The 23,813-nt window shown below is 39.3% G+C and overlaps 4 protein-coding genes across 6 annotated transcripts; 1 reads left to right on the forward strand and 3 right to left on the reverse strand.

The window, feature by feature from the left end:
- Positions 1 to 604: 604 nt before the first annotated feature.
- BHLH15 (transcription factor bHLH47) lies at positions 605 to 3,362 on the reverse strand. The gene is made up of 5 exons (NM_001293962.1): positions 3,133 to 3,362; positions 2,612 to 2,713; positions 1,634 to 1,752; positions 1,359 to 1,486; positions 605 to 1,154 (listed from the first exon to the last, which is right to left on the reverse strand). The coding sequence occupies exons 2-5, from the start codon at positions 2,677 to 2,679 to the stop codon at positions 729 to 731; spliced, it is 741 nt and encodes a 246-aa protein (NP_001280891.1). The 5' UTR covers positions 2,680 to 2,713; positions 3,133 to 3,362; the 3' UTR covers positions 605 to 728.
- A 1,611-nt stretch (positions 3,363 to 4,973) lies between these two features.
- LOC103455341 (uncharacterized) lies at positions 4,974 to 8,266 on the reverse strand. Of its 3 annotated transcripts, none has more exons than XM_008394922.4 (10): positions 7,864 to 8,266; positions 7,605 to 7,774; positions 7,458 to 7,522; positions 7,114 to 7,154; positions 6,888 to 6,976; positions 6,672 to 6,785; positions 6,413 to 6,490; positions 5,790 to 5,855; positions 5,367 to 5,447; positions 4,974 to 5,263 (listed from the first exon to the last, which is right to left on the reverse strand). In XM_008394922.4, exons 1-10 carry the CDS (start codon positions 7,979 to 7,981, stop codon positions 5,156 to 5,158), a joined length of 930 nt encoding a protein of 309 aa, XP_008393144.2. In that variant the 5' UTR covers positions 7,982 to 8,266; the 3' UTR covers positions 4,974 to 5,155. The 3 variants fall into 3 exon arrangements, with proteins under 3 accessions (XP_008393144.2, XP_008393143.2, XP_070668284.1); XM_008394921.4 differs by having other exon boundaries at positions 5,790 to 5,888; positions 7,864 to 8,111; XM_070812183.1 differs by having other exon boundaries at positions 5,790 to 5,871; positions 6,695 to 6,785; positions 7,864 to 8,103.
- A 747-nt stretch (positions 8,267 to 9,013) lies between these two features.
- Positions 9,014 to 10,863, forward strand: LOC139191421 (uncharacterized). Its single transcript, XM_070812273.1, has 2 exons — positions 9,014 to 10,254; positions 10,578 to 10,863. Exons 1-2 carry the CDS (start codon positions 9,189 to 9,191, stop codon positions 10,619 to 10,621), a joined length of 1,110 nt encoding a protein of 369 aa, XP_070668374.1. The 5' UTR covers positions 9,014 to 9,188; the 3' UTR covers positions 10,622 to 10,863.
- A 9,132-nt stretch (positions 10,864 to 19,995) lies between these two features.
- Positions 19,996 to 21,609, reverse strand: TCP5 (transcription factor TCP14). Its single transcript, NM_001293971.1, is given in 3 exon segments — positions 19,996 to 20,745; positions 20,748 to 20,758; positions 20,760 to 21,609. Coding segments are annotated over 3 exon segments (1,281 nt in total). The 5' UTR covers positions 21,595 to 21,609; the 3' UTR covers positions 19,996 to 20,310.
- Positions 21,610 to 23,813: the final 2,204 nt, after the last annotated feature.

Consider the following 23,813-nt stretch of genomic DNA (forward strand, 5'->3'; position numbering starts at 1 on the left):
GTCCAGTGAGATCCACAAGCTCTTTGGCCTAGTCCTCAGTGGGAGACGGTTTTTGGGCTATTTTTTGCCCTTTGGCCCTCTGAACCCTTCGGTTAGAGATAGTCTTAGTATTACGGTACGGTAGTATTTCATTTCACTTGTAAGTGAGAGATTTTATGTTCAATTAATGCCAAAGGAGAATTTAAACCACATTATTGCTAGCCCATTGTGAGGCTAAGTTCACCAATTTTCCTTAGGGAGTTTTAACAAAACACTCCCGATACTATTCACTTTTAACGAAAAACCACATTTTTACCTTTAATTGACATTATTCACTATACCTTTAAAAATAGCTTTTCGTTAAAAAAGAAGGTTTTTTTAGATTTTTCTTTAGTTTTCTTTTTTCCTTAATGTAGATAGTAAATCGAGAGATCATTCGGCCCCTTGTCCCTGAATATGGGTATTTGTTAAAAAAAATATGCACATGCTTGTGTACGGACTTATGTGGGCGTCAAGGGTTGTCTAATAGATTGTCAAGTGGATTGTCCAAAAAAACCTCCGATTTATTAAAAATTCTACTATGCTCCGACCTATGTTATGCATCAGATAAATGAAACGTTGAACGTGCGATAAAAAATCTAACAATAAAAAATACAACGATAGAAATCTAACAGCCTACAAAATATGGGGCATTGTCAATTATACCCAGCAAGAGGTAAAGGGCACATAAACCATTTCGATTACGAAGTTTACATATTACTAGGGTCGCTTTTACCACTTTGTCGAAATCCTTTGCCTGCGGTTGTTTTCTCGCCGAGAAGTTGGAACGGCCAAGAATCCACCGAGGTCGGATACCTAGCATGCGGTTTGCTCACATGTGAGGTGGTGTTAGATGTGGGGTGGGTGGCATCCGGCAGTGGATAAGCTTGGAGATCAGGGCAGAAGGGCATAACAAAGACAGCAGGTGCTTGCTGCAAGCTGGGTTCTTGAGTGGGCAAACTGATGCAATTTCCGGTAAAATGGGAGGGAACTTCTGGTCTCAATTCTCCTCGAGGTGGTGCATTCAGGTTCGGTTTAGACTGTGCCACCCTCTCTTGTATCTCACTTTGCAATTTCTCAATCTGAGTTTCTAAGGCAGAGTTATCGTCTCTCAGCTCATTCTTCTCGAGAGTCATCTGTTCAATTTTTAAAGAGCTTTCATGAAAATATGATGGATTAAAGGAATGCACTACTAGATGTAGAAGTGTTTCACAGTTCTAACAAGTAGGAACTTCGCTAAGATATCCACATAAACAAGTACACATAGAAAGTTTAAATGTTGTATAAACATTAAACGAGCAAAATGTTTAGGGGGTGAAGAAAGATGTCGGGTGCCTTACATAGTTCGATTCAGACAACAGGGATGCATTTTCCTTCTGTAAGCATTCAATCTGACCACACAAGTCCTTTAACAGTCGAGTAGCTTCACTTATTATGGAGGCCTTTCCACTGTTCTGCTCATTCAGTTCTGCACAAGAGTTATCGCAAATTAAGAACGACCCACCATCATAAAAAAAAAAATTACACCAAAAACTGAAGCTAATTATCAATGTAAGATGAACTGCAGACAAAAACAAAATTATAGTGAAGTTCGCATAAATAAAAGAGAAGTTACCAAGGGCATCAGCCAGCCCAAGAAAAAGCTCGTTAAACTGCTCACGCTTCCGTCTCTCCCTCTCAGCCTTGCGGATTCTCTTAGGAATTTTCCCCTGTTTCTTTATTCCAGGACAAGCCCTGCACATCAAACAGCCTCCTAAACATCTAACCAAGAAATCTGAGTGCTTTTTCATCCCGATAAATAGTCATGCTATATCCACAACTCTAAGAACCTCACACAAATTGATTATGGCCAGAGGATATATTGTTAGAAGACCCTCTTAAACATTTTATAAAGCATAAACATATCAACCGTAAACTGTTGTGAAGTTCAAAGTCAATAAAAGACTAGTGCTCATTATATTTTTGTTTAACTAAAAAACACAATATTACCACATCAGAAAGAGATATAGCCGAAGTGCATCAGATTGATTTATGAACAGGAGTTAAGTGCTTGCTGACAATATTCCACCTTATTTGAATCGTTTGGTCAGTTAGAAAGGCAATAAGTAGACACCACTATTAACCTCGATGATGCGAGTCTACCAACCATAGCATTCTTTCTTTCACATAAATACCAAAACGTTGAGCACATTTAATCCAAAATTTATCCATCACTAGTTGCAGCTATTTCTATTAAAGCTAATTCATGATCGGTAACTAGTGAGCAACACATCCAACATTCCAGAAAGTTACGTAGATTTCACCAGGTACAACGGTTATATTGATGCTACAACATACATAGACCCTGTAACTTCAAACAACATTTCAGAAATCGCATTTCTGCATTTTCATTTTACAAATCGTTTTCTAAATGCTACACTAATTCGCATCAAGTTTCTAAGGCAAGACAAGTTTTACCGTTCCTAAGTACACCTGAACTTCCACCCTCTAATTGATACTCCAAGCACTAGATCCAATCAAGGTAGTAGAAAATTGCTAGCACACGTAAGAATGCTTATACAATCATGCCAAACCTAATATCTCTAGAACTTACCGGCGCACTGATGCCTCCGTTGCCACATTACCCTCTTCAGCTGCCGGCAAAGGATCCGGTGAACCCATGATTATCTCGATGAACTGAATAAGGCTCTATAGCCTACAAATCATCCAAACAACGCGTAAATTTTTGCACTTCCTTATATAAAGCATGCTGTATTTAACAGAATCGAAATACACAATCAACATTCAAAGTGAAACCCTAGTTTTCTTTTTCCCCAACTACTTCTACCTCATTGCCCACTAAAAATTCAATAAATTGAAATTATATTTACATGTTTCCAGTCCAAAATCATGAATCCAGCTTAGCAGATACTAAAAACTATTAAAATGCAGAATTAGCCATTAAAGTCAAACCCAAATCCAACAAAACTACAAAAGATATATGCTTTTCAGAAATCACATACTTCCAGAGACGCTAGATCACAAACAAATCAACTATACTGAACAAAAATACAAACAAAAAACTGCATAATTTGATCACAAAATGTAGAATTACAGATAACAAACCCTAGCTACCTGCAGATGGAAATGGCGGGAACAAAAAATTGGGACTTGGATCAAGAAAAGTTGAGGAATTTTGACGGAATCTGAGGAAAATTGGAGATTTTATATATCCGGAGATGAAATGTAATGGATTGAAAGAGGTAACTGTTACGCTTGGCGTTTAGGGGAGGAGGAAGACAGAGAGTGTGGCGGGAGAAAACGAGGCAGCGGAAGGCGTGTGGCGAGCGCTTGCCTCTTTGCTGTGTAGTGAACCCGGACACGTGAACTTCCTTCTCGTGAGCTGTGGCTTGTGTCCCTGTATATTTTACGATTTTCTTCCCTCGTGCCATCTTCGCCCTTTCGTGCTAATTAGGAATTGTACTCTGCCCGCGATCACGATTAAGCAAATTTACAATTTACAACGTATTGAATTGTCTGTACCTTATTGTGATTTGTCTTGGTTAATGTTTGATTATATGTAAGTTTTTAAGACAACACATGATAGCATCTCAAGCAAACAACGAGGATTGGTTGAATGAGTAAAGATCATTCTCTTTGCTGGACAAGGTTTATGTTTGAGTCATGTTGCCGACAATCCTTTTTGGTAACCGATCCGTAAAAACCAAAAAGGAGGTTAAGACCTTATTTATAAGTCTTCAAATAAACTTATGGTATACCCTGACCCAGAGATAGGATAGTCTCCCTTCCTCCGAAACGATAAAAAAAAATTAAGCATATAACATTGTGCAACAAGCTCGAGATAGACATTGCATCTCAGTCTTTTCACATGTAGAAAATTTATCCGCCAGTGGATTTGAGTTAATTTTTGTAATTCAGTTATGCTACAAGCAATCATCTACTTGCATGTGTGTGGTTTCTGAGCAATGATCATTTTTTGTGCCATTGTCATTCGTACGCACACACATACTTTGATCAATGGTGACAAATTGACGTTTGACTTTAGCAAAGAAAATGTGCACGGTCTAAAATTAAAAAGAAAAAAAGACAACAAGGACTTGTTTGGCAAGAGAGGGTTGTGGCATCCACAAGGAAGCATACGTATTTTCCAAGCGTTACTGAAAGTGACTGCAATTTTTTAATTTGTTTTAGGAAAGCTTAGGAGGCTAAAATGCCTTTGTAAATCTTTTCGACCCCCGAAAATGATGGATAACTGTGGCTTGCCACACCAGTTGTTCCTCCCTTGTAAGAAAAAAAAAGAAGAAGGAAAGCTTAGGCGTGTGCCATCCATGAGAACATCCATCTACAGGACAATGAATGACAGTGATCATGTTGTCACCCCAACTTGATGCAGTGGATGGATGCAGTGAATTTTACACCTCAATTTTCAATTTCTTGTTCTACACTTCCTTCATATTTATTTATTGGTTCTCTTTGTCACCCAGTACTATAGTCTTGTGGTATTTCTCTAAACTTGTAAGCGAGAGGTCTTAGATTCGAATTTGGTGAATGGAGATCGCTACCAAATTAGGTTATCCATTATGTGACTTTAACCGAACTCCCCATCTTCCGTAGTTTAATATATATCGTTGTAGATCGAGATTGACGAATAGTGGTTTCAGGTGGACTTGGGCTCTCATTATTGTGGGAGAAGCTTTTCCAACGTGATTTATGGAGAGCGGCCACTTGGGCGGTAATGGCGACTCTCCGACAGTCAAGCTGGTCGCTAAATGCTCAAACCACTCATCCAGCCTACCATCTGTTGGTGCGCTTATGCCGCAATGCGTCTGTTTAAGTTGGCTAATGTTCTGCTTTCAGCGCTCAAGCATGCACCATTTTAGTACGTTACATGCCGATCATATATGTCGTTACGCGTTCCTTTATCATAAGGTAATTTCAAGTTCGAGAAACGTTCATCAAGTCCACAACATCAATCATTTTCTTTAGATTTTCAGTTTAGAAGAACAAGATGCGAATTTACACGCCAACACGGAGAACCTGCTTCGTTGTAAAACAAGGCGATTTAAGGACACATCCATAACTAGCGTTATTTACTTGAATTCTGGGTTTATACTAGTGGAACTGGCGAATCGTGATGTCAACTTCTTGAGCAGCCAAGTTGGAACCTGCGCGCCTTCATTCTTCCGTTCAATGCTAGAGCCAAAACGTCAAATTCCTCCACATACCAGAGTTCAGATACCACTGCCTGAATTCAATTGATTTTAGAGGATCTTGAAAGACTAAGATATTATGGATACACATGCCATAAATTATGTACGTAGAGTGATATATACGGCATAACAACTCACCTCAAATCCTTGGAGTTCGTTGTTTAGACGATGAACAAGCTCTTGGAAGAAGTGGATTTGATCTGAAGTATTAGATAGCACCTGAACACGACAAAAACTACGTAAATAACAGAACCTACATGTACATAGATGCAGTGGCAATCAATATTAGAATGATATGAGACATGTTTCTTCAACTCTAGTCGATGAATTGTCTCTAGTCGATGAATGGTTCTGGATCAATCTTATAAAGAGTTGTCAAATTTCACAAACTACGAAAATTGAAAAGCAATTAGAAAACTCCTATTTTCTGCAAAGATTAGAAGCACGTTTGGGAATAAAATTTTCAGCAGATCGCCAGATAAATTGGAACCGCAATATTAAAACAGGTGCCTACAATGCCAAGCAATGAGATAGGCAACTAACAGTCATTAGATGTACTACCTTGGATGATGCTTTTGGGTGACCAAGAAGCCTTGTAAATGAAGTATGAAGAATCGCAGCATCATACTGCAGGAGACAACGGCTGCAGATTAGCAAGTGCTACAAGCATAAGATACAGGGGGAATTTTACTGTCAGTCTACCAATAATAATTCATAACGCACTAATGAGGGGATCTGCGATGCCACAATAAGTTCCGCATCAGGATTTATCATGTATTTCTTATAGTTTAACAAAATTGGAATAATGCACCTTCAGACTACTTATCCTTTCATAGCAGATATTTGGTAATAAGAAGGTATTCATTGCCACATGCAGGAAAGCTCTATTCTAAATTCTAGAACTTGAAAAAGAATGAAATAACTTTTGCCGGAACACATGCACCCCACAGACAGCCAATAAGATAAATCAGAAAGGAAGAAGTTTCATAGCAGGAGAGAGTCACCTCAAGCAAGTGTTACAATCGTTCACTTTCAAACATATACTAACCATTAAAACCTCGGTTCTTCCATGATCTCAACTCATTAAGAGTAAGTCTATTGGTAAACTTAACAACTCTTAGTTTGCATAGTATTGGGCTACTGTACTTGTGTAAAATGAATAAAGATAGATATATGGTTCTTACAAGTTGCTTTTCTGGTGCATGTGGAAGTGCGGTCCTCAATTTTGCTCGAATGGTTATAGGATCTGATCCAGAGGTTACCTACAATGAAAACAAAAGATTGATTCCAGAAAATAGATTCTCGGTTATATCATTCCCTTGATGGTTATGAAATTGCGACCTTTCTAAACATCTATATTTACAAGGATCAAATATTCTTATGTGACATACATTACGAACAGGAAGAAAGAAAAAGGTGAGCATATAGGTTAAGGAAAATAACCTGCCAGCACCCAAGAAGCACACCTGTTGAGGTCAAGACCACTCTGTCCAAGACAATTTTTAAAGGGCAGAGACCCTGTGCAATAGTCCTAACGGCAGCTACTTCGGTTTCAATCTGAGGGAAAATAAAAAACAGGGTTCAAAACCTAAACTGACATTTAAGTGCAAATTACAAGATGTTAAGAAACACATGAATGGCTCCAGAAGTGCAGTCTACCTCGTCTTGAGTAGCAGGAACGGGTGAAATATGATGCGAGGCATGAAACATACTAAAATGATACAAGCTCGAGTTCTGAAACCAGATTGCTAGCCAAGATAGACACATAAGCATACCAACAAATAGTAAATGTGCGAGTTAAAAAATAGATAAATTACTCCGTTATTCGTAAGCTATAATCATATAATCTGTCAAAGACATTATAAATTGGCAAACAGTAGCTTACCCTTATCGAAGTAAGGATCGAGAATAGGTTTGAGCGCCTTCCTGCAACAAGCCAAGCATGGATATACGACATAAACGAAAGAGCATTAAGCTAAGGCTATGAAAATTGTACCTAATCTTATAATCTTGCAGCAAAACGCTTCCCCGAACAAAATTTCTAAACTTTATTGTGCACGATGTCAATTCGACGCTCCATCCCGAATCACACATATAATTAATAACCAAAACCATACATACATTGCTCATACATTGCTAATATCAACCCTAAAAATTGTTTCTTTCCCATACCATCATTGACCATTCGAATTCGAAAAACACAATGAAAGAACAAAGCTAAATACTTACGAAATCGGAAGCGAGTACTGCGTGCTCAGATACAACACATTAGCACGAACAGGAGGATTTGCTGCCTACATAGAACACACACATGAAAAAATATCCAATTAGCCAAATCTCCAAAGTTTAACTCTTTAATCAACGAATTAGGATTACCTTAAGTACAGGTGCTACAGATCCATCCCTTATCGTAAAAATATCAGAAAGTGACAGAGACTGAGAGGTCCGGCCGCCGCGGTTGAGAAAAACCGGTCCGTGGTCTTTCAAATCCCGACCCATCTGATCGTATAATGCAGACCTCCGGTCCTTATTCGAAATCACAGCATCTGCGGCGGGAGATTGTGATTTATGTAATTTTCTCGGGAACCAAACAGGAGATAGCGGGAGAGTGAAGGGAAAAGGAATTGGAATTTACCGGAGGCGGAGGAGTAATTGCGTGAGGAGTCTGAGTTCCTGAGGGCCACTCGGAAGAGTGAGTAGAAAAACAAGGCATAGAGGAGCCAGATGAAAGCTACGGTCTTGGGGCGATTCATTCCGCCACGTCGTCGGCGCCACCCTACCCATCACCGCCGTTTAGCCGTCGCCATAGCTCACCAGTGGCTGCGAGACTGGTAACTTCCTAGGAGAAGCTGGTAACGGTTTTTTAACAAGAAGTACAAGAGAAAGATTCACGAAAAATTATATTTTTACACTAAAAAGTCAATTTTTATATTATTTATTTTACCATTTATTTTATCATTTTCGTTAAAATTCAAAGTTTTCAAGCTCTTTTAATTAGTTTTTCTAAGAATTTAAGGGTGATGCGAATATATTGAAATATTGAACTTACATTAGTAGTGGTATATATAGGTATTAAACTCAAATTACGTGATTTCTATATAAATATCACACGGACTCAAACTGTTGGGGAAGACTTAAGTTAGTCACTTTTTTAGAGTAAAACAGTAAATACGTGCACTAGTGTTCACACAAGTTTAATTAACGAAGTCTCGTTTTATGTAAGTTGTCTTATAAATCTTGCAGCATAGTTCATCTCTTTTTATTATATGTGTTCCACCGAATAACTCTAATTTTGAGCCATAAAATTCCCTGCATTCAGCGATCAAGTGATACGATCAATGGGTTAAGAGTCACATTTCAAACCAATAACGTCCCTAACTGCTGATTTAAAGTGTTACATTTCTCCACATCTTACATTCAATAAGAAACGCTACATTTCATCTGTTTAGTGTTTTATTACAAATTGTGTTTATGTTGTATATGGAGTTGTTGCCTTCCCTTGTTTCTTTTCTGCATTTTTTTTCTGTTTCTCCTTCTCTTTGAATAGCTACTGTATCTATCATCTGTCGCTTGAATAGCAGTATGGAACAAATCAAGGGAATGTTTTGTAAATATGATGATCTCTGTGACTTTGAGTTGAATTTTGCATGTAATTATATATAGCTTACATGTTAAAGGAAGAAAATTGTTAATGAGTGATTATAGGAATCAGGAAGATAGTCAACGATTTGGCTCCAGAGATTTTAGGAGTAAATGTAATTAGCATCAAATTAGGATTCTTTTACCTATAATAGTTCTCAGCTGTTTGTATAAATCCTTGTATTCTCTGTACAAAGTCATATCAGTAAAAATCACTAATTCTACATTTTTACATGGCATCAGAGCACCGATCCTGGTGACTCTAGAGGCTCATTCACCTTCCGCTACAAACACAGTCAATCTTCCCTGCAAACAGCTTACATGGGTGACGAGAAACCAACAGACGTGATGCCAAATGCATCTGATCCTCTCACCCTTCACCACTCGGATTCACCGGGTCTTGTTTTAGTCTCAAAACCCCTTGACGGACACAACTATGGACAATGGAGCCGTTCTATGCGCATTGCTCTCAGCGCAAAGAACAAGCTCGGATTTATTGATGGGTCTATTAAGGCTCCTGCACCCAGCGATGCAAAGTTTTCCATTTGGCAGAGATGCAATGACATGGTACTATCATGGATTTGGCAATCGGTGAATGCTGCTATTTCGAGTAGCATACTCTACTGCAAAACCGCATCTGCTGCCTGGAAGGATCTGGAGGATCGTTTCTCGCAAGGGAACGATTCAAGGATCTATCAAATTCGACAAGAAATTGCCGAATACCGACAAAGGCAGTCATCTGTATCCGACTACTACACCAAACTCAAGGCTTTGTGGGACGAATTGGGTTCATATCATGAGCCCATTGCATGTGATTGTGAGGGATCGAAGACACTTGCCGAAAGGGAGGAGAAGGAGAGAGTCATGCAACTCTTGATGGGATTAAATGACTCGTACTCGACCGTACGAGGATCGATCTTGATGATGAGTCCTCTCCCAGACACACGGCGAGTCCATGGCTTAGTCCTTCAACACGAAAGACAGTTGGATGTGGCAAACAGTCGTGAGCCACAATCTGGTGTCCACGCGATGCAGGCTAGTCGCTCCACAATGGCAAAGGGCAGTTCCAGTACAGGCGGTTCTACCTCGCGCAAGCTGCTGAAATGCAGCTATTGTGATGGTGATGGACATCTAGTGGATCGCTGCTTCTATCTCATTGGCTTCCCAGTGGGCCATAAATGGCACGGAAAGAATGTTACACCCAAGAATAAACGCACATCCCATGTTGTTCACAACGTTGAAGCACCTCAGCCAACTAATACCGTAACTGACACAACAAGAGCAACCACCACCAACGGCCCAATGTTCACAACTGAGGAGTATAATCAAATCATTGCCATGCTTCGAAATGGGAACGGTAATGGCCAGCAACTTGCAAATGCAACAGGTATTTATACATCCATATGTAATATTGCACAACATGATCCACATTCAACACTTTACTGGATTGTTGATAGTGGGGCGACTGATCACATCTCCCGCTCACCACCGACGCACAATAAAACTGATACTTGCCATGATTTTGTGGGCTTACCTAATGGGGGACAAGCAGAAATTAAAGGAATTGGCTCTGTCAAGTTGTCTCATGATCTGACACTTGATGGAGTTCTTCATGTTCCAAAGTTTCAAGTCAATCTATTGTCTGTAAGTAAAATGACACGGGCTCTACGATGTTTCGTAATTTTCTTTCCGGATTTTTGTGTTGTGCAGGACGTGGATACGAAGAGGACGATTGGCCTGGGCAAGCATTTTGATGGGCTCTATTATCTTACACCAAGCCAAAACCCGCATCTAGCCAACCATGTTCGCCACACTACTGACCTATGGCACCAACGCCTAGGACACCCTTCATCTGCACCTTTACATTCCTTGTCAACAAGTGTTCCAGAAATAATGTTTGAGTCCAAACACATGTGTGAAATTTGCCATTTGGCAAAACAAACTAGATTGTCTTTTCCTTCAAGTTCAATTAAATCTATTGCACCTTTTGACTTAATTCATTGTGATATTTGGGGGCCTCACAAAATTCATACACATTCAGGGGCACGTTATTTTTTAACCATTGTAGATGATTTTACTCGATTTACATGGGTGCATCTTATGCGTTTCAAGTCTGATACACAATCCTTGATAAAATCATTTTTTTCTTGGGTCAAAACTCAATTTCATTATGACATTAAAATCTTACGCGCCGACAATGGTGGTGAGTTTCTATCCATGCACAATTTTTTGGAAACAAATGGAACCATCTTCCAACATTCTTGTACACATACCCCTCAACAAAACGGAGTTGTTGAACGTAAACATCGGCATCTTTTAAATATTGGACGTGCCCTCCGTTTTCAAGCCAATTTACCACTAAAATTTTGGGGGGAAAGTATCCAAACCGCTTGTTACCTCATCAATCGACTTCCCACACCATTATTATGCCACCAATCTCCCTATGAACGTTTACATGGTCAACAACCCAATTATTCCCATCTACGAGTTTTTGGATGCCTTTGTTATGCCACAAATCTTCTTCCCACACACAAATTTGATGCACGTGCACGACGATGCATTTTCCTTGGCTATCCCCTAGGACAAAAAGGTTATCGTGTCTATGACCTTGCAACCAAGCAATTTTTTACCTCTCGAGATGTTCATTTTCATGAGCATATTTTTCCCTTTGCACACTCCCCACCAGAACATCAAAATGATCTCCCTGTACTTCCTATCCTACCAGATGCCCAATTTTCCAACCTTCCCATTTTCCCACCTTCAGCCCCACCTACGGACCCACCTACTCTCCACCCTGCAACTTATCAGGACCACAACCCCATAAACCATCTTCCACACGCCCCTGATTCCCCCATTCCTGATGCTTCCCCTTCCTCACCTAACCTCACTCCACCACTTCAATCATCACCCACTGATCACTTCAATCCCTCCCCACCTTCATCCTCACCGCCACCTCCACCCCCTCCACTTCGGCAGTCCACCCGACCTAAACATCCACCTGCATATTTTAAAGATTATACGGCTTATCATGCGGCTTTGCTCACGCCCACTACTGCCTCTTCCTCCACGTCCGGTACTCGCTATCCCCTCCAACGGTACGTTTCTTATGCTCATTTGTCACCTGCTTACCGGACTTTTGTTTCTAATGTATCTCAACTTGTGGAACCATCCACTTATGAACAAGCTTGTCATAACCCTCATTGGGTTGTAGCCATGGCCACTGAACTTCAAGCTCTTGAAGCAAATCAGACTTGGAGCATGGTTTCTTTGCCTCCTGGTCAGCGTCCGATCAGTTGTAAGTGGGTCTTCAAGATCAAATATAAATCGGATGGAACGATAGACCGTTACAAAGCTCGTCTTGTTGCTAAGGGTTTTACCCAACGTGAAGGTATCGATTACAAAGAAACCTTTGCTCCGGTCGCGAAGCTCACCACTGTGCGTTGTTTGTTGACCGTCGCTGCTGTTCGTAATTGGCCTTTACATCAGATGGATGTGCAGAATGCGTTTCTTCATGGTGATCTCCATGAAGAAGTGTACATGCTGCCTCCGCCTGGTTCTCGTCGACAGGGGGAGCGTCTCGTGTGTCGACTCCATAAGTCTTTGTACGGACTCAAGCAGGCCTCCCGAAGTTGGTTTCAAAAATTCCACTCTGCCATTTGCGAAATTGGGTTCACACAATCTCGGGCTGATTACTCTTTGTTCACTCAAGTCACTGGTGGTTCTCTCACCATTATATTACTATATGTTGACGACTTGGTTATTACAGGGAATGATGATGCCGCAATCAACAATCTTAAACAATTCCTCAATAGCCGCTTCCGGATTAAAGATCTTGGACCCTTGAAATACTTCCTTGGAGTCGAGGTGGCACGTTCAAAAGCCGGCATTACCATTTGTCAGCGCAAATACACACTAGACATACTGGAAGAGGCCGGTTTACTTGGTGTTAAGCCGGCAAAGGTCCCAATGGAGCCTGACTTGGTATTATTGCCTACTGGTAGCGATCCTCTCAAAGATCCAACGAGATTTCGACGATTAATTGGGAAGTTGATTTACTTGACAATTACAAGGCCAGAAATCATATATGCCGTCAATACCTTAAGCCAATTTATGCAGGAGCCAAAGCGACATCACCTTGATGCAGCACATCGACTCCTCCAATATCTTAAAGAAGCTCCAGGTCAAGGGTTATTTCTCTCTGCACAAAGTAAACTGAATTTGATTGGTTATTGCGATGCGGATTGGGCTCGTTGTCCGATCACACGCCGTTCTGTCACAGGTTATTGTATCTTTCTTGGGAACTCACTTGTATCCTGGAAAAGCAAGAAGCAGGTCACTGTAGCACGTTCATCTGCGGAAGCAGAGTATCGTTCCATGGCTGCAATAACTTGTGAACTAACATGGTTAAGATACTTGTTGAGGGACTTGCATGTAACTCATCCTAATCCAGCAAGATTATTTTGTGATAATCAGGCTGCTTTGTACATTGCAGCAAATCCCGTGTTCCATGAGCGGACCAAACATATTGAGCTTGACTGTCATACTGTCCGCGAGAAAATTCAAAGGGGAGAAGTTAGAACGGCCTATGTACAAACAGGGGAACAAATTGCTGACATGTTTACCAAGCCATTGCGGGCACCTGTTTTCCGTTCACATCTTGGCAAGTTGGGTGTTATTGATATCCACACTCCAACTTGAGGGGGAGTGTTAAAGGAAGAAAATTGTTAATGAGTGATTATAGGAATCAGGAAGATAGTCAACGATTTGGCTCCAGAGATTTTAGGAGTAAATGTAATTAGCATCAAATTAGGATTCTTTTACCTATAATAGTTCTCAGCTGTTTGTATAAATCCTTGTATTCTCTGTACAAAGTCATATCAGTAAAAATCACTAATTCTACATTTTTACATTACAAATTACAATTTGGAAGAATGCGACCATTCTTCTTCACGATGAAGGAAGTTGATGATGGTCGTATTGCGTATTCACTAGCATGCCATTAGAATTGCGGGTTTTGGAGATTGCGTGTCTGCCATTTCCATTTTGTAAGATGATGGAAGTGTGTTTGGTTCATTTGGCCAGACTGGCGATAGGGAAAATGGTTTCGTCGCAATATCTTTGTATCAATGCGTTTCAAATTGTTGTTGAGAAGGAAGCCCTGTGATCAATACCTTACATTCAACTGTTTATGTAGTGGAAACCAGTAGGACCTTGGTTTTGTCTTTGTTAACTTCTGCTTCGTGCCCTAAGTTTTCTCACGTTTAGTGTGACTCGGTGAGTGCGTGGATTTTGAGCCAAAGAAGAAAAGGAGAATGTGACTAGCATGAAAAGGCCAAAACAAGAACAAATTGGCCAGTTTCTTCACGATCTATTTCTTTCTTCAAGTTAAGATCCTTGATTTTCTGAAATATAAGTTTTGGGAGACAATTTCGAAAGGGTTGTTAGTTCATGGGGACAGTTTACTCTTTAGTCTATAAGAATATTACACCATAATACAAAAAGGACGAAAAATGATTAACTACTGTTCGGGCTGGATTTCTGGATCTAGTCCCTCACACAACTTTCCGGGGCTTTGGCTCTTTCTTGCCTGTCGGGCAAGATCTTGCTGCTTGGTGTGCTACAATACGAGTTTATTGTTAGTTTGAAAGGTGCCTTTGTGGGGCCTTTGGTTTAGGTCTTGAGGCTCACAATCAAAATTAACAAGGATCTGAGCGTGCCATTGTTATCTTTGTATAACAGATTATTGAATGAAGGTGAAATAGGTTGGTTACTTGAGCCATAAGTTATTTAGACTTCTTGTTTATCAAAAGATTGTCACATATGAGTTAAGTCTGTATAAGGTTCTTTTCTTGCCTTATAAACAAGGACTTTTAATCCATAACATTTGTATGTCCAAAATGAAGAGAGTTCAAGGCCCTTCCAACCATTTTCTAGATCAAGGTTCGTTTTAATGAAAACAAGTTCATTGATTTATCCAGATTTGATTGCGGATGGAACTTTTAAGTGTAAAACAGTTGAAAATGATTTAAAAACATGAAGGAAAATGCACTAAATAACATATCTACTATATGTAAGTACAAACAAAAGAGAGTCGGGTAAGATTTAAACTTGTCGGGCAAGGTTCAACTTCTTGCAGCTACTTCTCTTTAAGTTTACATGGGGTTTGTATACTCTGGAGGATGAAAATTAAAAGGGTTCCATAAGAGGGAATCGATACTACAACATTAGGTGAAGGTAGCAGAACTTCTAATCTAGACAAAAGATGGCTTTCTATAAGGGAACTATAGCTAAAAATGACAGGATATGGACAAAGTTCAGCTTTCTAGTTTCTTGCTTGCTTGAGAGCAAAGTGGTATGTCTTTTGATTGATTGGTTGAGTGTCATTGTCTCTGGTGTCCCTCTCTACTTTTATAAACAATTTGGCCTGACTGTCTAAGCTTTGCCTTTAGCTGATGTCTTTCGGAGTGCAGTGAGTCATCACCTATTTACTCATCCATGCCCTTAAAAAGTGCTTATTGACTGGTGGTGAGGTGTTCTTTGTTGCCCATCACTTCAATTATAGACATGTGGCCTATGCCTCAGCTGAAATAACTTCCAATTCATCTCAGGTCCATTGACTTGCCCAAGCCCAGTCTTCTATTTGTTTTTGCATCTTTGGGCCTTCATTATTACAAAGCTCATTGTCAAATATAAACTCAAACAACTACCATGGTCATCTCCTTCTCCACGTCTTCTTTTAAAAAAAAAACATTTGGATTAAATTATAATAAGAGAATCAAATGATAAAAGTAAATAAAAGTGCAGAAGAGGAAAATAGTTGTGCAGAAAACTCACTTCTAATACAAACAAACTCATTGTGATTGAGTATACATGAAACAACTTTTGACAACTACTATTGTCACCAATTTGTTATGCCCAATCTTGGAGGAGATTCTTGTTCATGTCGATGATATCTCCTCTTTTTCTCTCACACCACATAAGGGCACGTAATGTAAGAGATAGTGAGAGTATCCTGTTGTATGCTGGATTCCCCTTAATGTCGGACCCTAAATCCATAATCTATAATTCAAAGGTGGTTAACCTTTGGATTGAAAAAATAAAAAGCAGTTATCAACTAACATATATGACAGGAGTGTATGAGGGAAAAAGAGGAGTTAAAATCATTTCTCCCCAAAAATTGGGTCTAATTCAAATGTGTGCTAGGCTGCACTACCTATATAGTAGTTAGATGAATTAACCAATGATACTTATAGAAGAATAATTTAGTTGGAGAGGTCGATCAAATTAGGTGTGTGTGTGTTTTTTAAACATTTCCGTAATAACATTAATTCATTAATGTATCTAAACTAGTCATGAACTAGTCATCCAATATACCTTCATTATCATGTGATTTGTCAAATAATGATCACATAACGAGAGAAATAGTAAAACAATTACACCCAAGATGTTGCTCTACCGAAGTGGAGAGTTCTAGGTCGTACTATCGCAAAAAAGCATGACATTTAAGGGTGGATGTGGATGTGGTGGTGGGTCATTTGATCCAATTTTCTTGCTGCCCAACAAACAATCCTTAAGCTAAAAGCCAGTAGTTAGCTAGGCAGGCACATGTGACATGCCACTCCATCTATTTCCATTAAAAAAATAAAAAAAAGGAAGAAAAAAGTTAACTCCCTACGTGGAGCTGGGATTATAAGATTTTCTGGGCCCTAATAATCAATCACAGCAAACGGGATTAGAAGTGATTTTATGGGCCAAATTAGTAGAATATTAATAAGATTTTGATTTAATTCCCAGATGGAGGCAGGTTTGTTGGTTCACTCAGGAAGATTTCATGCACGGCTAAATAAGTTTAGATGGTCTAATCATGCTACTTCTGGCATAGGATCTATCGAGATGTTCATTTGCTGGTTGCATGCATGGGACCATCGGCTGTGTCGTCGACAGGGTTCAAAACCATGTGCACAATATGTGTACGACCCAGACCAAGTTATATTTTGCGATGATGGGTTTGACACAGATTTCTCACACAACAACATTAAAGATAGTACATGCCAAATCACAGTACTTGTCATGATCATCAGTCATGACAACGAACAACGTCCAACAAATATATATCAGGATATCTCTTAAATGTGTGTTTGCTGTAAATTAAACGTACTTTTTAACTGAAATTATATTACAACGATGATCCTCTTAGGATCTTTAACTTCCTTTACTCATACAAAAGTTTCGAAGAAATGCTAAAGAATATTAACAAACCAATAACGTGTAATAAGAACTAGTCATGACTGAAATTCGATTCTCCATAAATATGTTAGCTTGCAACTTATGCACAAGGGTTTGAATGTCATGAATAAGTGAATGTTGATGCACCATTTGGTCAAATTATAGTAATGATCCTTGAACTTTAGCCCTAGTTTAAATTTATTATATGAACTCTCATTTTAGTTTCTTTAGTCATTGAACTTAACAATATATTGCACCATTGATTTTTTTCACTAACATCTTTTTTTTCTGTTTAATATATTCACTTGATTAAAGGTGATTTTGTTAGTTTTGATGTGTACATTACATCTTCCAACGATGATCTACTACAATATCCTTTTGTTCCAAACCAAAGACAATCTCAATTATAACTTGGCTAAATCTTATGAACATGATATTTATTCGATATGGAATATTATAAAAATGTTTAATCTGTTACGTGTGTACACCTAGTGAGATTAGACTTTTATATTTGATAAATCTGCATATTTAATACACGATAACAACAAATAATCACTTTACACTTGTTTTTTGTGTGTACTTTATTCATCAAAGGATCACTAAGAATATATAAGAACAGCGATCGATGGCCAGCAATTAACTAGAGCACTACCAAGAGTTGCATTGATCCCAATTAATCCAAGACTCCAAAATTATGCAGACCAGGGAGCCCATAAAAACTTAATCAAGTGTGTATTAATTCTCAATTTTCATAAATCCTAGCTAGAACCTTTATCTTGCCTTCAAGTTTCATCCAGTTAAACTGTTTGTCTCAAGAACGAGTCACTCGATCGCATTTTGACTACTATCAAAGAAAAGGAATGATTTTCTAGTATGCACTAGTCTATACACCGAAGTCTATGACGGTTGAATTTTTATTTATTTTATTTTTAATTGCACATCCAATTATCAAGTACTCTTATGCATGTCATACGCTGAATTATAATAAAGTTTTCATGAATTCGTTTTACAAATTAAACGAACCCCGCCAACCACAACCAAACCACCATTAAGTCATGTAGGATAGGACATTACTAAGATTGATTATGTCATGTGCCCTCTGGCAAATGTAATTGGCAATCGTCCCTTGTGTGATTAAGAATATAATCTTTAGGTATATATATATGTGGGTATCAATATTAAATGTGTGGAATCCAATTGGTGCAAAGTGTACAATCCTTGTGTTATTTTGTTCTTGAAGTTTTTAAAGCACAAATAATTTTTCTACTCCTATAAAAAGAAAGGAAACGGAGTAGTGCTATCCACATACTCATTTTTACTTCACGCACTTCTCTCAATTTTCAATCGTCAGATCGAATGAATTCAAAAAGATCAATAGATAAGAATTAACAAAAGTAATTAGGAAATAAAAAGAGGTGTTTGAATTGCAATAGCAATTTATAAATTTATGCATGGTTTGCTAACTAGAAAATTCTTGAAAAAAACCCTACTCGCTATTGGAGAGATTTTTCAATATGTACGTCATATGTCTCTTTACAAATGGTGAGACACTTGAAAAAACAAAACACTTCCCTACATTTATATAAGAGTAAATTGTAGCTATGGTCCATAAATCTTAACTCAATTGGAGCAATGATCCCTCAACTAAAAATCCATTACCATTGGTCCATCAACTCATCAAAATGTGCAGCTATGGTTCCTCAACTAAAAATTCATTACCATTGGTCCCTCAACTTTAATTCAACTGGAGAAATGGTCCCTTAACTTTAACCTAATTGTAGCAATGGTCATTCCAATATAACTCGTTTGGAAAAAAAATTTTGACGTAGTTGACGAAAATGACCATAATTACACACTTTGATGAATTAAGGGACCCTAATTATATAAATGGTTATTCCAACATAACTTATTTTGACAAAATTTTGACAAAATTGATGAAAATGATTATAGCTATACATTTTGATAAGTTGAGGGATCAATGGTAATGGATTTTTAATTGAGGAACCATTACTCCAATTTGATTAAAGTTGATAGACTATTACTAAAATTTACTCTTTCTATAATGATACGTAACGTATTGTAGATTGAAAAAATCTCCCCTCCATTAATGAGAGAGTCGGAGACCCAATCATTCAACGGTACCCAATCAAAAGGTAGTTTCATAAAAATGAAGGGTCCAGATTGACTGATGAGATGGTGGGCCACGACACAGTAGAGTTATTAAATAATTTTAAAACTCACTACCGATACCCTCTATGGTGTCAGCAACTGCACCATTAAAAAGAAGAAAGAACGAAGAAAAAAAAGATGAGGAATGATGCACCTGTTTGTCAGTGACGTTGTATATCGGTTTGGGCAATGACCAGCATCCGGGTCCCACCACCTGAGCCAACACCTGGAACTGATAAGGTGTGGACCCTACCGTCCTATTACCCTTCCCCACCTTGGCTGAAAATTTTACATAATTGATGCAGTAAACCCTAGAGATTCATGGCAGGGGAGATGAAGAATCAGAATGATCAAAAGGCTGTGAATTTTTTTAATCCTGCATTTTGCAGTAAAACTACTAGTGCTACTGTTTCATCCCTTTCACAAGCTGCTCATTTACATGGACACAAGCATGGTAGTGGTGGCCTAGAGAGAGAATCTAGAGAGAGAAAGTGAGAGGAAAAAAAGAGGGAATCCAATTGTTAGTTAGGTAGGAGACTTACCATATACCATGCAAATAAGTCATTTTCACCAACACCGTAAAAATGCATAAATTACGAAGCAGTATAAGCTGTTCGTCCAGCCGTTCATCACTTGATTCATAGTATGAGTCGTTTTATTCTAGAATTTCGATGAGTATACTTTTCGTAGAAGATAAAAAGAAGAGAAAAGAGAGAATTGATCACACAAACAATGATGATAGTATACTGTGATTAATCGCCAAAATTAGAGAAATAAGAGAGCAGCCAAAATAATTAACCCATGTTAAAAATAAGTGTCTGTTTTTTTTTTTCTTCAAACCCTAACAAAACCTCTCTTCTCCCGGCCATATCATATTAATCACACAAAAAAATTGGGAATAAATAGATAAAAATAAACCTCAGAATTTTAAGAGCAATCAATCAAACCTCACGTGTGTTGTTACACAGCAAACTACTACACATGTGGGAAGAAATGACGACCACCAACGATGACCATGAAGATAAAATCCGACCGCCATTCGCCCGCTTTATGAGTGGTGACTAGTACTATCGTGCCGATCGTCACCCCCGCCGTGGTGTGAGTGTGAGCCACTTGCCTGCTGCGAGTCTGAAACACCTGTACCGGACATGTGCCGGTACGGATTGAGTCCAGCGAGCATATTCAACTGCCCGTCGCTCATGTTATCGCCATCATTACCACCACCACCACCGCCCGAGCCACTCAATTGTTGCTGATTAGGCAACACGGTGACTGGGGCGGGGAAATTCATAAAATGTAAGCCACCGGGCATCGTTCCTCTATACAGTCCACTGTTGTTGACCGAAGCTGGAAAAGTCCAAATAGGGTCTCCGCTCATAACTTGGTTGTTAGAGTTAGCCAGCATCCAAAAATTAGCCGGAATCTGACTGTGTGGGTGGCTGGCCGGGACCACACCAGTGCTCGACTGCAATAAGTACCCTCCTCCACCACCACCACCGCCGCCACCTCCCATATGATTCAAGTCCTGCTCCGGCGGCCGACGCTTCCTCCCTCCCAAGCTCCCCTCCCCTGCCGACGCCGCCTCCGATAGATCTAAAGACACAGTATCCCGGAGCTCCTGCTTGGCTTGCAACATGGAAGCGTGCATGGTGTTTGTTTGGAAGTTTAGGAGAGTCGAAGAGCTGTCAGAAGATGAGAGGCCGATGCCCTGAAAGAGGCTCCGCCGCTGGTTCTGTTGGAGAGAGAAATTCGGGCTGTAATAAGAGGATCTTAGCTGCGAGGGGACCGACATGCTGGAGCCGGAGCTGCGGAGTGAGATGTTAAGTGACGTGAAGTTGGCGGGGATTGTGCCGGTACCGGTGGCGGCGATCACCGCGGGCTCGGCCTGCTGGAGAAGCCACTCAATGGTTTCTCCGTCGGACTTGTGACCTAGCTCGCGCGTGAGCTGGAAGACTCTGGCGGCGCATAGAGCCGGCATTCGAATGCGGCGGCCTCGGCCGTCGACTTTCGTGTGGCGGTCCTTGGTGGAGGTCCGCTTGGGGGGTGGCTTTTTGGAGGGCTCGGGGGAAGAAGCTTGGAGAGCTGAGGTGGTTGTGGCTGTGGCAGTAGAGGCCGTGTTGTTGGTGGTGGTGGGGTCGACGGTGGTGATGGCTAGAGAAGGGTAGGGGGAGGTGGAGTTGGAGCAGGAGGCGGCTTCTTGGTGATCTAATTCTTTTTTCTCTAGCAACTGGAAGGGGAAGTTCGGACGGTGGTGATGTTGTTGTTGATGTTGTTGGTGTTGTTGATAGTGGTGGTGGTGGTGGTGGAGTTGATGATCATCACCTCCTTCCATGATCGCATGGGAAAGAGAATTATGATCGGGTTGTGCAGGATTTTGTGTGAGAAGAGTAGAGAGAGTGTGGAAGAGAGAGAGAGAGAGTGCAGAGATAGAGAAAGAGGGCTTAGTTTAGTATAATTGGGTTTTGGTGGGTCTCTCACTCAGCAGCAGCTCAACTCAGCTCTCAGCTCTCTTCAGTCACTTAGTGACAGTATTTTTACAGGACAAATCTGTTTTTTTCCTTCTGAAAATAAATAAATAAAAATTCTCTGGTTGTTGGTTGGCTGGAATTTGTGTACGAAAAAAAAAACTGAAATTTTGATTTAGATGATATGTTTTGTTAGAGAGTAGCTAGAGAGAGAAAGAAGTATGGACTAAAATGGTCCTTTGCAGAGAGAGAGAGAGAAGATAAGGGAGGGAGGGAGGGAGGGAGGGAGGGAGGGAGAAAGAGCTGGGCAGGCAAGCTTTAAGCAACAAAGATAATGAGTGGGAATTATATTATTATATGGGTGAGCTTTAAAAAGCAATTTTTTTAGGAAATAAATTGCTTTGTTATTGTGCTGAGCTTTTTCTAGCTTTCTTTCTTTTATATTGTAATTGTTTTTTAATATATATAAAAATATAAATTACACAAGTGATGGTAAAGGAGGCAAAAATCAAACTCAGTATTTCATATGCATAAATAAATATTCTTAAACACTTAGATCAATTACAAGCATCTTTCATTTTTTTTTCCTTTTCCTTAGAGGAAAATATCCAAATATCCATATGATCAAACACCTAATATATATCAAATCAATGAATATTTAGCTTTTTATTTAATTATTAAGCATAGAACTTCAAATACATGCATGGATAAATAAAGAATGTTTATTAGGATTTCAAAAATCTCATTATACACTCCTCACAAATATATTTTTATTTCTAATTATAGAAAGTTTAGGGTGCAAATGACAATATAAATATTCTTAAACACTTATCAGTTACAACCATCTTTAGTTTTTTTTTTCTATTCCTTAGAGGAAAATATCAAGATGTTCATGATATCGATCAAACACCAAATCAATTAAAATCTAGATCCTATAAAAAAAATTAATATCTAGATTTTTATTTAATTTTGAAAAATTTCAAGAGGGAGAAGAGGAAAACGAGGATCAAACACTAGACTTCAGATACAAAAAATAACTGTTTTGAGCTGCTTGCACTACAAGTCTAAAACTCCTTTCCAAAATTTTCATTCTGTGGAGGAAAATATCAAAACATCTATTGCCAAATATCAAATAACATTTAGATTTTAAATTTCAATTTTTTGGGGAATTTTCAGGATATGAGGAGGGAAAGGGGAGAGGAGGAGGGTGAAGGGGTTCCCCTTTTTATTATGGTTGGACATCCCCTTTGGCTCAGACTCTCCACGTGAGGTGCTCCTTTTATCATTCAATCCATAAAGACAATGGTGGCCGAGGTGGGACCCAACCCCAAGTCAAAATTTTTTTTAGAGACTTTGAAAAAAGAAAGATTACATAAAATGGGTCCCGGTCTCATTCAAGTAATCATTTCGTTTTGCCTTTGGCCCTTTGCCTTTTGCTCTGCACCTTTGCCATTTGTTAGTTGCTGGCAAGGGAACTTCGGGATCCCTTAAGTCCTCCAACCAGTAAAATATCTTTAAACTTACCCTCCTCCTGATCTCGATCCTTCTTGCTGACTGTTGCCTATTGGGCCTATAATCTTTGTTGGCATTAGGGTATAGTCTCTAGGTTTCAGACGTGTTCCATTCGTCTCTTTGATCCAAAACCCTACTTAGGGTTTGCTTATGCAAGTTTTTCTTGGGTACCTGGATTACTTATTAGTGCATGTTGTGAAGACTTGTGACTTAAGTGATCAACGTAATGTTTATCTATGAATTAACAGCAAGAGTTCTAGTATCGCATTCACGACAAGAGTTGTTTGAGTTAATATTTAAACATTGGACTGCAAATGTGTGGAAGCCTAGAGATACCAATTAAAGGGAGACTTGCCCGAGGCCCAAGCATCAAGCCTAGATACAAATTGGTGCATTCCCATTAATGCATAGGCCATGTGCCTATGATTTAAATATCAAGTGATAGGGACTAACTCACAATCAACCAAAAAGCACTTTTTAGTGGCAAGACAAGTAAAAAGCTAATGACTTACTACCCTCCAAGTGCTTTTGGGTAAGAGCGAAATCACTACAGTCAAGCTAATCTGCCTATAAA

The sequence above is a fragment of the Malus domestica genome, chromosome 14, assembly GCF_042453785.1.
Source record: "Malus domestica chromosome 14, GDT2T_hap1".
Taxonomy (NCBI): Eukaryota; Viridiplantae; Streptophyta; class Magnoliopsida; order Rosales; family Rosaceae; genus Malus; species Malus domestica.